Genomic DNA, 14,034 nt, shown 5'->3' with positions numbered 1-14,034 from the left:
GCTATCCATAAAATAAATAAGCAGCAGATTTACTATAAAGCACAGGGAACTGTATTCAATGTCTTATAATAACCTATAATGGAAAATAATCTGAAATACACGTGTGTATATAGGTATATACACACACACACACATGTATATACACATCCCAGAATCACTTCACTGTACACCTGAAACTAGCATGACACTGTAAGTCAATTACACTACAAAAGAAAAATAAAAAGGAGGTAAGGAGAGCGATAGTGGAGTTTATAATAAATGTTGAGACCTTTAGCATATAGAAGGCAGGTCAGAAGAGGGTGGGAAATCAGGTGAAACTAGGCAAAGTACAGAGCGTTTTGGCTTCAGAGACCAGGGCTCGCCTGGCCTGGGTGAAAGCACCCGGGGTGCTGGATGCCTGTGAGCGCCGAGGTAAGCGGACTTGCAAGTCATGGTGCAGAGCTTTAAACAGACTTAGAGCCAACGCTGACTCCAGCCTTTCCAGGAGTATTTGCTCAGTGACTGAGGAGGGAGAGGCAGAAGAGGGCTACTGCGGAAGGAGGGCTGGTTTTCACCAAGAGCAGGTATCATAGAACCTTTTACTGTAAAAACAGACCTAACTCCTTAGTAAATTTGGTTGATCTAAGGTTCTAATGCTGTCCTGAGGCCTGGGACCTGAGCTGCTCAGGGCTGGAGTAAAGCTCCAGACAAACGTGTGTGTGTGTACGTGGTTAGGGAGGGGTGCGTGACGGAGGAAAAGGTGCTTCTGAAGTATCTTCCACGTGCCTGTCGAGAGACAGCCTCTCAATACAGAATGCAGCAGTGGCCTTTGGTGAAAGAGCTGTAGTCTTTGATGAGGTCGGGGGAGGTCACTAATACTGTTCTTTCTTAACACTGTTGTTGTTGTTGCTGTTCAGTTGCTAAGTTACGTCTGACTCCTTGAGACCCCATGGAAGGCAGCACGCCAGGCTTCCCTGCCCTTCCCCATCTCCTGGAGTTTGTTCAAACTCATGTCCATTGAGTCGATGATGCCAGCCACCCATGTCATCCTCTGTCACCCCCTTCTCCTTTTAAGATTAGCGTGCTTAAAGAAACGCTGGGGGAACCTGAGCAGCAGGGAATGAATGAATAGCTGTCCTCACCAGCAGCAAACCAACTGCTGCCAGGCCGTGTGCAGGCGTGCAGTGCGGACTCCCATAAGCCCAGCTCCTAGTATCTTCGACCTCGTCTCTGAACATCCACTTCTAGTTCTTGCTCTAACAACACCTGGCTATTATTGGGGAGTGTTACTTCCCTTACAGGTCTTATGGCCCACATCTCTCACACAAAAATAGAATCCAAGTTGCACCAGTGGCATGACAATGTGGATTATGGAGAATTTAATTATGAACTTCAAGGTGAAGGATTTGCCATGGTTTTATTCTTCTGTTTTAGAAAGCTTTCTTTTCCTAATACATGTTGGCCAGAATACTTGGAGAAGTGACATCTATCTGCTGATTATCCATTTGAGAGCTTTCCTTAGCTTGTTTCACGTTATGTCAACAAAATAATGCTAACCTAATAAAGCAGCCACGGGCTTCCCAGGTGGTAAAGAATCCACCGACAAATGCAGGAGGCGCAGGTTCGATCCCTGAGTGGTGAAGGTCATCTGAAGAAGAAAATGGCAATCTACTCCAGTATTCTCGCCATGGAAATCCCATGGACAAGGAGCCTGGTGGGCTACAAAGTCCATGGAGTCACAAAAGAATTGGACACAACTGAACGACTAAACAATGATGACAGTAAAGCAATAAAGCCACAGCCCGAGAAGCTGTTATTATCTCTCTCTGTCCTCAGGGTCTCACAGATGTGGCCATCTCTGTATCTGGTCTGAATTCGACCGTCTAAATCATGACCGTTAATTTTCCCTACAAGATACCTTCGTAGAGAGTAGGTAGTAAGCATAATGAAGATGATTTTAAAATCAATGGATATATAAGGTGGTGACACAGCTTTCCTAACTGTTAGAGCTGAGACAGCTAAATCAAGAGTAGTACATGCAGAACTGTGCTCATACCTGTACTAAGGAGGGCTTTGTTTATAGATGTTAAAATTCATAGTAAAAGTAAAGGTAAGTGAACTGGATGAATCTATTGAAAATATTAATAAACACTTCATTAAGTAAATAAGGATAAAAGCAAGCTTTTCTCTTCTAGGGTTACAGCTTTACATGTGCATCTAATAGCTGTTCAAGTTATTTAGGACTTACAGTCTCAAACTTGAAATTATTAACGGGGGAAGTGCACCTCTAAGAACAGCGAGCCTGAAACAACAAAGGAACGAACTCTGGGCGATTTCTCAGTGGGCAGGAGCTGCTGATGGCCCCATATGCTTGCTTCATCGCTTCACGAATATAGGAAGCTTTCTGTGTTACATGTTCAGCCCTACGTGTCTATTTTAGTTGGATTTGGGTAGGATGACAGGATTTAACTTTTAAGGAGAAGTGAACACTGCATTTTTAGCAACACTGTGTTAGAGGTGGATGAACCTGATCACGAGGGGCCCCATGTGCAGCCACTCTGCCAGGTGGCTCTCATCGGGGTGTTCATTGTTGAGAACCCCACTATTTTTGCCTGAGGTTTGAAGCCAGGACTTTGCAGGATTCCCTGCTGCACGGCTCAGTTCTTCCCATGCACAGAGCAGATGGGTGAGGCAGAAGAAGAGCCCCACCTCGGAGGCACCAAGGAAGCATTCCAGAGACCAGCGACGGAGGAAACGCTAATTGGAGGTGGCGAGTGAAAGTTAGAGCTGAAAATTGGACTTGGCTTATGAGCAGTTGGGAAACTTGTTAGAGGTTTTATCACCACGTTTTGATAAACAGAAACAAAATGTTCACATTAAAAACATGAGTCAATTGTTTCCAATTTAGCTTAGAACACGGTGCTTCAAGGGTAAGCACGGGGTCACAACATCCTTTCTTAATGTTTAGAAGTAACGCGATCATTTGTATTAAAATACTACCAAGTCATCTGCATTCTTGGAATTTCCACTAACTTCTATCTGACATAAATAGCAGACATAGGTCTTCTTCCCTGATTTCTCTGGCTACACCTTTTTATGGCTTCATTGTGGCAATTACTGTATTGTCTTATATTCTTGTGCCTCTTTTTCCTCCTGCTCTTTCACTTTCTTTTGGGAGGAGACCACGTATTTTCATCATTATATCCCTAGAACTGAGTCTAGTGCCCCAAAGTCAAAAGTTAAAACATGACAGAAAGAAGCAGCCAACATTCCTTCTAGCAGCGGTCAAGGATGGTCATACAAAATAAAGATAATTTATAGTTTTGGACTAAACTGAACAGTGTTTTTCAACAACAGGCCTGCCCCAATTATAGATTGATTTAGTTTACCATTAAAATTATCTATGTGGGTTTAAGTAAACAGACTTTATATCAAGTCTTTATCCACCATTCTCATTACAAGTTGAGCATTGCCGCTAGAGGCACTAAATAGCTATGGTGGTATGTGAGGAAATTTTGCCAAAGAATATGATTAATGGTTTTGAGATAATTAGGGAAGAGGAAAGACTCTGCCTGCAATGCAGGAGATCCAGGTTCAATCCCTGGGTTGGGAAGATTCCCTGGAGAAGGGATAGCTACCTACTCCAGTATGCTTGCCTGGAGAATCCCAGGGACAGAGTCGCCTGGTGGGTTATAGTCCATTGGGTCGCACAGAGTCAGACACGACTGACGACTAAGCGCCAAGCACGCCCCTTTTGCCTGTGCCTTCTCTATTTCCCATTCCCATGGCTTGGAGCTCTCTTTATTTCTATCTCTCTGGGAATCTCAGTTAATTTCTACTCTGATATATTTCACTTTTTTCATTATAGAAAGTTAGAAATTGCATTAAATATGCAACCACAACTATTTTCAACGTGGGACGTAACTGTACATGGAGTAAACAGCAAGAGATACATCCTTAATTATAATTGTAAAACCGGAAAAAGCTTGTAGCTATATTTAACAACTCTGATGGTTTCTTTGAATGGAGGTCTGTCATTAAACGTATTATTCACAATTACACTTTTCATCATGATGGAAATTTATTTTAATCTAACAAGTGATAGAACTGCAAACGTGTATAGCTTGCAAAAAGTAAACTGTGTCATTTATATCATCAGTTCAGTTCAGTTCAGTTCAGTCGCTCAGTCGTGTCTGACTCTTTGCGACCCCATGAATCGCAGCACGCCAGGCCTCCCTGTCCATCACCAACTCCTGGAGTTCACTCAGACTCACGCCCATCGAGTCGGTGATGCCATCCAGCCATCTCATCCTCTGTCGTCCCCTTCTCCTCCTGCCCCCAATCCCTCCCAGCATCAGAGTCTTTTCCAGTGAGTCAACTCTTCACATGTGGTGGCCAAAGTACTGGAGTTTCAGCTTCAGCATCATTCCCTCCAAAGAAATCCCAGGGCTGATCTCTTTCAGAATGGACTGGTTGGATCTCCTTGCAGTCCAAGGGACTCTCAAGAGTCTTCTCCAACACCACAGTTCAAAAGCATCAATTCTTCAGCACTCAGCCTTCTTCACAGTCCAACTCTCACATCCATACATGACCACAGGAAAAACCATAGCCTTGACTAGCCTTTGTTGGCAAAGTAATGTCTCTGCTTTTGAATATGCTATCTAGGTTGGTCATAACTTTCCTTCCAAGGAGTAAGTGTCTTTTAATTTCATGGCTGCAGTCACCATCTGCAGTGATTTTGGAGCCCAGAAAAATAAAGTCTGACACTGTTTCCACTGTTTCCCCATCTATTTCCCATGAAGTGATGGGACCAGATGCCATGATCTTCATTTTCTGAATGTTGAGCTTTAAGCCAACTTTTTCACTCTCCACTTTCACTTTCATCAAGAGGCTTTTGAGTTCCTCTTCACTTTCTGCCATGAGGGTGGTGTCATCTGCATATCTGAGGTTATTGATATTTCTCCCGGCAATCTTGATTTCAGCTTGTGTTTCTTCCAGTCCAGCGTTTCTCATGATGTATTCTGCATATAAGTTAAATAGGCAGGGTGATACATATACAGCCTTGACGTCCTCCTTTTCCTATTTGGAACCAGTCTGTTGTTCCATGTCCAGTTCTAACTGTTGATTCCTGACCTGCATACAGATATATCATCAGCAGAGATCAATGGGAGCCCCAGTGGCACCGGATGTACCAAGCAGACCAAAATAACACTGCCATGACTCTGAAATTTAACTGGGCATTGGGCTTGCAGAGCCCACCGAAGTAGACTATGACCTGTTTGTCAAAACGAAAAAGCTGACTGCCTGATAAAATTTTAAAAATTCAAATAAGACTAATAGTTTCCTAACATAATGTCCAAAATGTCCTAGATACAATTGAGAAATCACCCATCATACCAAGAATCAGGAAAACCACAACTTGAGTGAGAAAAGAAAGTGAACTGATGTCATCAACTCAATCTGAGCTGAATCATATTTTTAAACTGACAAAGATTTAAAGTACCATCATAAAATGATTTAATAAGCAATTACAAATTCTCTTGAGTAAAAGGAAAAATAGACAATATCAGCAAAGAATTAGATGATAAAATATGGAAATTATAAAACTGGAAAATAAAATAGGAGAAACAATCAGTTCTCTGGACGGGCACAATAGTGGAGAGGAGATGAAAGAGAATAAAATCTGTGAATTTTAAGGACAGATCAATAAAATTTACCCATTCTAAACAAAAAAGAGGGAAAAATTAACAGAACTCAGGAATCTGTGGAAAAATAGGAAAAGACACAAAGTTTACATTATCAGAGTTGCAGGAGAAGAAAAAGAGACTAGGGCTGAAAGAGCAATAAAAGAAAAACTTGGCTAAAGACATCCTAAATTTGGCAAAAGACATAAATCCACACATTTGAAAAGTTGAGTGAATTTCAAATTGGAAAAAAAAATAGATGCAGAGATACATTCATAAATAAAATTCTGAAAATGAAAGATAGAGTTGAAGGTGTTATCACTCCATACTTTTTCTCTGCAAGGAGTCAGAGAAAAGATGCGCTACCTACAGGGGACCATGAATTTCAATGAGAGTGGATTTCTTACTTGAAAAATAGAGTGCAGAAGGAAGAGATGTTATTTTTTCAAATGCTTAAAGAAAAGAATTGTCAACCATGACTTCTATATTCAACAAACTGTCTTTCAGGAATAAATGGGCAATAAAGACTTTCTCAAATAAAAACTAAAAGAATTGTCACTAACACACCAACTCTTAAAGAAAAGCTAAAGTTCTTTGAACAGGACGGAACCAGTAGCATAAGAATCTTGAGGCAAAAGGCAGAAAGAACAATGGAGAGGGCAGGTAAACAGAACAGAACACCCTCCTCTTCATAAACTTTCTAAATTATATGGAATGACTAAAATAAGATTTAGGATACCATCTTATCCTCAAGACAATGATACTTTAAAGCGGGGAAGATAAAGAGACCTAAATGGAAAAAGAGCTTTACTCTGCTTCACCCAAAATTGTAAAATGTTAATACCAATAGGCTATGAATTACATGTGTACATTGTAATAGGCAGAAGAACCATATTGTGCATATGAAAAAATACACAATACATCCAAAATACTAGAACTAAATCAAGATGAAAACCTTAAAAAATGGTCAAGTATCCCATAGAAAGGTAAGAAAAGAGAAACAAAGAAATCAAAGAGAAAACAAATAATAAAATGGCAGAGTTTACCCCAACCACATCAATAATTACGTACAGATAGTCTAAATATATCAACTATAAAGCAGAGATTGACAAACAGTTTTTAAAAAGCATTATGCAATAATATGCTTTTTTATTATGACATTTAAAAGAAACTCACTTCAAATTAAACAACGAAGAGTTGAAAGTATAAGGATGGAAAAAGGCATACTGTATAAACATTAATATTTTTAAAAGGCAGGAGCATGATTGTTCATGTATAAAATATGAAAGAACTGGAAAAAAAAATCCTAGAACTAATAAATGATTATAGCACAGTATCTGAGCACAAGGTTAATATATAAAAGTCAAAAGTCAATTGCTTTCCTACATAACAGCAGTGAACAAATGGAACTTGAAATTAACAACACAGTACCATTTATAGGGGCAGTCCAAAAATGAAATACTTAGGTATATATCTAAAAAAATATGTATAAGATACATTTAACAAATTATGTATAAGACTGATAAGAGTCAGACTACAAAGGGGCTTCCCAGGTGGCTCAGTGGTAAGGAATCTGCCTGCTAATGCAGGCGAGGAGAGTTTGATCCCTGGGTTGGGAAGATCCCCTGGAGAAGGGAAATGGTAACCCACTCCAGTGTTCTTGCCTGGGAAATGTCATGGACAGGGAAGCCTGGCAGGCTATAGTCTGTGGGGTCACAAAGAGTCAGACAGGACTGAGCGACTAAACACGTATGTGACCCTGAATCACCATCTGAAGGACAACTGATTCTGAGAACCCTCTTTGGAAGTCACATGAGTGGAAAATGAGCAATTTCATGAAGCCATACTTGGGGCAGCCCAGGACTTCTTAACTCATGAATTCATTCTCAGCTGCTCCTCAAAAATCAAGGCCAACACACTTTCCTGGGGCATTTTATTGCCTCTCTTGTTCGGATCCGCAAATACATTGGTCAGCCATGTTCTTTCATCTGATGAGGCAACATTAGCAGAGGCCTCTGACTTTGATAGACCTCCTTGTAACCTTACACTCAAGAAAAAACATTTATAACTCCCTTACCTTGTTTCAAGAGGAACTTACAGTGGTTAACAAAATCACTTACACTACACCAAGATCATACAATTCAGAAAATACAAGAAAATAAGGTAACTAAGAAAAGAAACAGAACAAGAAGTTGTTAGGTAAGAAACAGAACAGGAAATTTAAATAATCCCAGGGGTGGGGTAAATACAGAAATGTATTATAGAAAAACCTATATGCTTGTAGAACCCACTTTTACCTATAAGATTTCCAGCATCTTATATTGTTGGTAAATGTGATGTATTGCAAGATTTAGTTCATGCTTTTTTTCATTTATCAAGATTTATTTGCACACCTTTTACTAAGAGGAAAAGCATGCAAGCTAGAAGCTGTTCAGGAAGAACTATCCTGCTCCTGACATTGACACTGGCGAGACTTTTATCCTACATGTTTTTACAGAAGGGACAGTGAATCGGGACATTCTCTACAGCAACTTTATAGCAAACGCTGCCAAGAATCAAAGGTCATTGCACATAAAAACTGAGACATTAAAAGGGAATACTAAGTGTAAATAGACCCATCCCCTTATTTTTCTTATTCCTTATTTACTTTTCTCAGAAACCCCCAACAGCAGCTGAAATATTGCCCTCAGATGTCACTGGATCTATTGAGAGAGAAATAAGGTAGAAATCTAGGTTGCAATTAGTTTTCTCAGTGGTATCTATGCAACTGTAGGTAACTGCTGCTGCTGCTGCTGCTAAGTTGCTTCAGTCGTGTCAGACTCTGTGCAACCCCATAGATGGCAGCCCACCAGGCTCCCCCATTCCTGGGATTCTCAAGACAAGAACACTGGAGTGGGCTCCCATGGCCTTCTCCAGGTAATTGCTACTCATCATCAAACACAGGACTGTTTCCAAATTTCTGAAAAGTTTCAGAAACGGGAACAGACAAAAACACAACTGTTCATGCAAATCTCCACTGGGTTTAGAGTAAGGATACTATAGAATAAGACAGAGTCCTTTAAATTTGATAACGGGGAACAACTTTCGCTATAGAATAGTTGATTACTTGAGACTAGATCATTGTTCTCAGTGTAAACATAAATACGCTAACTTCTTAAGCAAACTTGAATAACATAAAATGTAACATCATTATAAAATTTAATGACACAAAAATTCTAAAATTTTCTGTCTCTAAGGTGAAGAACTTGAGTTGGCTTCTAATTCCCCAGGATAAAGTATACAAGCATTTCCCCTTTCGTACGCCTCTTCCACCCCTGTTTTTAACATTTTCCCCATGATTTGAGGAATTACCATAGGTGAAATGAGGTATTTTCCAGGCCCACAAGGGGGACCCTTTGCACCAGGGCACAGAGGTTACACAGCACCGCTCTCTGGGTGAATGCATGACCTGCTGGCAAACGCTAGAAAGGCGAAGTGTCTCTCCGGCGCCGGGCCTTACCTGTGAGTCCGGGTGGACAGATGCAGACGTAACCGGAGGCTTCGGGGCGGCGGGATGCAGACAGCAGCCGGGCCAGGCGCTCACGCCCCGTCTCCGAGGACAGCTCCACGCACCGCCCGCCGGCCTGGCAGGGGCCGCTCCCGCATCCGTCGAGGTCGGTCTCACACTGCGCGCCCGTGTATCCTGCAGGATAAACGGCCAGAGAGGCTGCGGGCTCAGAGCTCCTCAGCCACGGAGCACGCGCCTGACTGGGGGCTGCCCACCGCGTGGCGCCAGGTAACAGGCGCTGGGTCCCCCTTGAGGAGCCGGCAAGGGGATCTGATAAAGGGGGCTTCCGCGAACGTTAAGAGCAACAGTGGAGTCACTTCCATAGTACCACCAGATTCTTAGCAAAGATGGATGAAGAAGGGGCTTCAGGATCATCTTGACTTAACCTGGAAGTTTTAACTAAACTCCAATTCTTCAAACATTCCAACTGTTTGAATGCTAAGCAAGAAAAAAAAAAAGATATATTTTTCCAGAGTATAGATGTAAAGTCAGCAGACCGCAGGTGGGTGCTTGTGATAAAGAACTTGCCTGCCAAAACAGGAGATGTAAAAGAAGTGGGTTCAATCCCTGGGTTGGGAAGATCCCCTGGAGGAGGGGATGGCAACCCACTCCAGGATCCTTGTCTGGAGAATCCCACGGGCAGAGGAGCCTGGCAGGCTCAGCACTTCAGAGTCAGACAGGACTGAAGCAACTTAGCACATACCACACACTCAGCAGAGAGCACGTAGCCAAGCCTAAATTCTTCTCTTAAACCTTGAAGCAGAGGTCAATGATTTCCTTACACACCATGAGACAGAAGAAAAAACTATTTTGTACTTGAATGGATTTAACTGGGTCATTTTACTAGGGACAAGAATAAAAACAATAAAACATCAAGTATTTAGTATTTAATAAAATATTTGGATATTAAATATAAAAGAAAGTCCCTGCCAGAACTATTTTCTGTGGTTTTACCCACATATGCACCTGTTAAAACCACATGTGTGTCTATTTATTGTGTGTGTTAACGTAACCGGCACTGTACTGACCGCGCGCATCCTTCAGTATGGCCTGGCGTCTTTACTCCCGGGCACAGTCTATGCATGTTAGAAATATAGAGCTAACTCATCATTTTCAACTATTGCCAAGTAATCCATAACACAGATGTGTATAATTTGACCATTCCATTCCCTTAGCGGGTTTATATACATTTTTGCTATTACAATATTGCATTGAATAACATCATATATGCGGCTTGTGCAAATGTCTGAGCGCAACACTGAGGTCTATGCTAGGAGTGGGATTTCTGGGTTATAGGTTACGGGCATTTCAAATTTTAATAGATCCTGGTAACGACCTCTAGAGAAACTGTAGAGGTTGTTACGTGTCTACTGGCACAGGATAAGAGTGTGTGTGGTCCAGACCCTTGTCAACACTTGCCACACCAAGCAAAAATTTTTACCAGTTGGCTAGATAAAAAATCATACCTTATCATTGTTTGCTTTACATTTTCCCCAGATATTATTGAACTTAATATTTTTGAATTTTTTAATCATTTCATATCTTTTTCTATTAGGTTGTTCTTCTTACCGATTTCGATTATTTACATACTGTGTGTAGTGCTAGCCCAAAAATGTAAAGCTAGTTAAGTGCTAACATAATGCTGAGGAGTGTGTTCAGGATCACACCAGCTGTTTTGTGAGATGATGAAAGAGATGTTCGAAGTTCCTATAGGAACACAACCTGACTTATAATACAAATGACTTCACCTACAGATCTTTGCAATGTCACTTAACTGCTGAGAAATATGTTCTTAAAGTAAAATTGCAATCCAAAGTGGTAAAGGTTATAAATCCAATCATGGTCTTTCTTTACTTTGAAACCATTCAAAGGCTTCACTTTTCACACATAATAAAGTTCAAAATCCTTAACCTGGCCAGCCCTTTATTATCTGGCCCCATTCCCAAACCTGTTCCTGTCCCTAGAATGCTTGCTGTCCCAGGGCCTTTAGAATACCGTTCCCTCCCCTAGAAAACCCTCCTCCACGACTGTGCTTGCATAACTCTTACGTATTCAGACTCGATCTTTTATTACTTTCTCAGAATGTCATTTCCTCATGGACAGATCTAAATAAGAACCTTTTTCTCTCACATACCCAATTCTTTCCTTTCATTGTCTTACAAAGATTGGTCTTATGTGCTTATTTTTAGAGGTATCTTTTAAAATTCATTTATGCATATAGTTTTTACTTGATTGCTCAGACAGTAAAGAATCTACCTGCAATGCAGGAGGCTCGGGTTCCAGCCCTGGGTCAGGAAGATCCCCTGAAGAAGGGAATGACAACCCACTCTGGTATTCTTGCCTGGAAATCCCACGGACAAAGGAGCCTGGTGGGCTGCAGTCCACGGGGTCGCAGAAGGGCTGGACATGACTGAGCGACTGAACAGATGACATAGCTTATTCACTTATTTATGTAGCTGTCTCCCTCAACAGACTGTGAGCTCCATAAAAGCAGAGACTGTGTTTTTTAATTCACATGCTAGGACTGAGCAACACCTGAGTACTAGGCCTTCAGTCAACTCCTGGATGAGATTCAAACAGAACTAATCAACAATTTAGATGATAATCCTCGCTTAGCAAATAAACTAGAAAGTTGGTGAACTCTTAATGAGCAAATAATGAGAACATGATATGAATGTTCATCTTGTAATTTTAATAAAAACCTATATGGGGTCCCATGTCAAGTCATAACCGCAACACAAACTCTGCTGCTTGTTCGTATAATACTTTTGTCATGTTTGACTCCTGGGGTCTTCATCAACCTTCTCAAGAAGAAACTGAGAGTTGAAAAGGAAACTGGAAGCTCATGTCAGATGAGGGTCCCACAGTGCTTTGTTATGACCCTCCCCACCCCTAGAACCCTTAGTCTCTTAAGCCTGAATGTTTACTTTTTAAGCGTTTTTATTTCATACTTAAGGATCTACACATATTCACTAAATAATGGTTTTTATAAACATCTTGTGCTACAGTTGACTTACTGAAGTTCTATTTTCAATTTTCTTTTCATTCTAAGTTTGAAGACTTATGCACAGCCCAGGTTAGGAAGTAATTTAGTACTTTCATAAATCCTTTTTTGCTTTCTGGCTCATGCATTGTCTTTATTCTTATCCTGAACATTAGGAAGGTTCTGATTTATGGTATTACGGGTCCCGTCCCTACCACTGGGCCCTGTGGGGATTCTGTTTGGTGTTCCTTTTAACCAGATGTATAAATAGATTCTTTCAGTCAAGGCTACATTCAATAGTTCTAACAAGTTTTCCTATAAAACTCTGTACAAAGAAACAATATGATGCTGAGTCAAGGCCCCAGGGTTCTTAAATTACATGTTTTAAGAAAAAAAAAAAAACAAGAATCTTCTCTGGGTAATAGGAAAACTTTTAAGATGAGCATTTAAGGTAACTGACACTTGTGATTAATTACCCCTGAAACGAGGACCCTGGGCAATTACAGCGCTGTATTCTTGTCATCGCGCTCAGTGGCAGGCATCTCATGATCCAAAGGAATGGTCTACGATTCTTAGATATAGAGTAGCTTGTGGCGTTAAACCTTCTCTTTACACATAACTGTGAGAACTGGGTACAAAGACATTGTGAGTTTTCTCTCTAGGCAAAATCGACATCCATCCAGTGACCCAAGAGAGAAACTCGGAAGCAGAACTGTCCTAAACTGGCGCTCCCTTCCCAATCCCCACGTCCTTTCCACCTCCTAAAGGGCTCCCGTGGCCGTCCATACGCTCACATCCACCCTCGCCACTGGCATCTTTGTTCCGGTCCGTGACTTAGCTCTTATTTAAATCACTGCAGAAGTGTCACGGGATTCCCTGCGATTAGCCTTATTTCTCTCCATCATTCTTCCCCTGAAGTGCCAGGGAGCTCTTCGTAAATTAACAGGTCAGACTGCCCCACGGTTTGCAGGGTGGACATCATGATTTGGCTTCAGCCTCATCTTGCTCCTCAGCCCACCCCTCTAACCCCAGCCCTGCATAGCCCAGCATTTTCCCTCCAGGCTCCACAGTTGGACGGGCTCTTTTCTCTGTGCTCCTGCTGCCCTTTCGTCTTTCCCTTTTCTTTTTTCCTCTCTTCTATCTTTAAACAAGCAACGAGCTACCACCTGCCAGCCTTAGGGTCTAGAATGGCCCATCTCCTAATTCCAGGGTGTTGGGTTGACATTTATTGACTTGCTGTGGTCTAGGCTGAGCTGGGAGCTCCTTCACTCCACAATGACACTATGTGGAGTACAATGACACAAAGTCCACTCAATGAGCTGGACTTCACTCCACAATGACACCATGAGGCGGATATTATTATCATCTCTGCTTTATCTGTCAATGAGGAAACCGAGGCTCAGAGCAGAGACGTGGCCAGAGTCACACAGCTCGTGGGTACATTTCTGGGATGTGCTTAGTGGTCTTTCAAGTTTTCTAAAATGCTGCCTCCTCAGGCCGTTGCTAAACATTTTCTCCCCTTCTTCCCTTTTATGGAATTTATTAGAGAATCTTGTGAAAGTGTTAGTTGCTCAGTCATGTCTAACTCTTTGCAACCCCATGGACTGTAGCCTGCTAGGCTCCTCTGTCCATGGAATTGTCCAGGCAAGAATCCTGGACTGAGTTGTCATTCCCTTCTCCAGGGGATCTTCTCGACCCAGGGATCGAACCCGGGTCTCATGCATTGTAGGCAAATTCTTTACTGTCTGAGCCACCCAAAATTGTACTGTACACAGTTTTTTCACACTGTATTCCTGCTAGAATTTAAGCTCCTTGGAAGGAGGTACTGTGTCTTTGTGATC

General features: G+C 41.6%; 1 protein-coding gene across 1 annotated transcript in view; it reads right to left on the bottom strand.

The window, feature by feature from the left end:
* Positions 1–14,034, bottom strand: part of CRB1 (crumbs cell polarity complex component 1) — a 213,682-nt gene that overhangs the window by 113,368 nt on the left and 86,280 nt on the right. Inside the window, 1 exon segment of the mRNA NM_001192482.2 lies at positions 9,163–9,345. Within this exon segment, the coding sequence (NP_001179411.2) occupies positions 9,163–9,345 (183 nt within the window).

This window comes from Bos taurus, chromosome 16 (assembly GCF_002263795.3).
Source record: "Bos taurus isolate L1 Dominette 01449 registration number 42190680 breed Hereford chromosome 16, ARS-UCD2.0, whole genome shotgun sequence".
NCBI classification, from domain to species: domain Eukaryota; kingdom Metazoa; phylum Chordata; class Mammalia; order Artiodactyla; family Bovidae; genus Bos; species Bos taurus.
The sequence above is the reverse complement of the archived record's forward strand: the minus strand, read 5'-3'. Positions and strand labels throughout refer to the sequence as shown.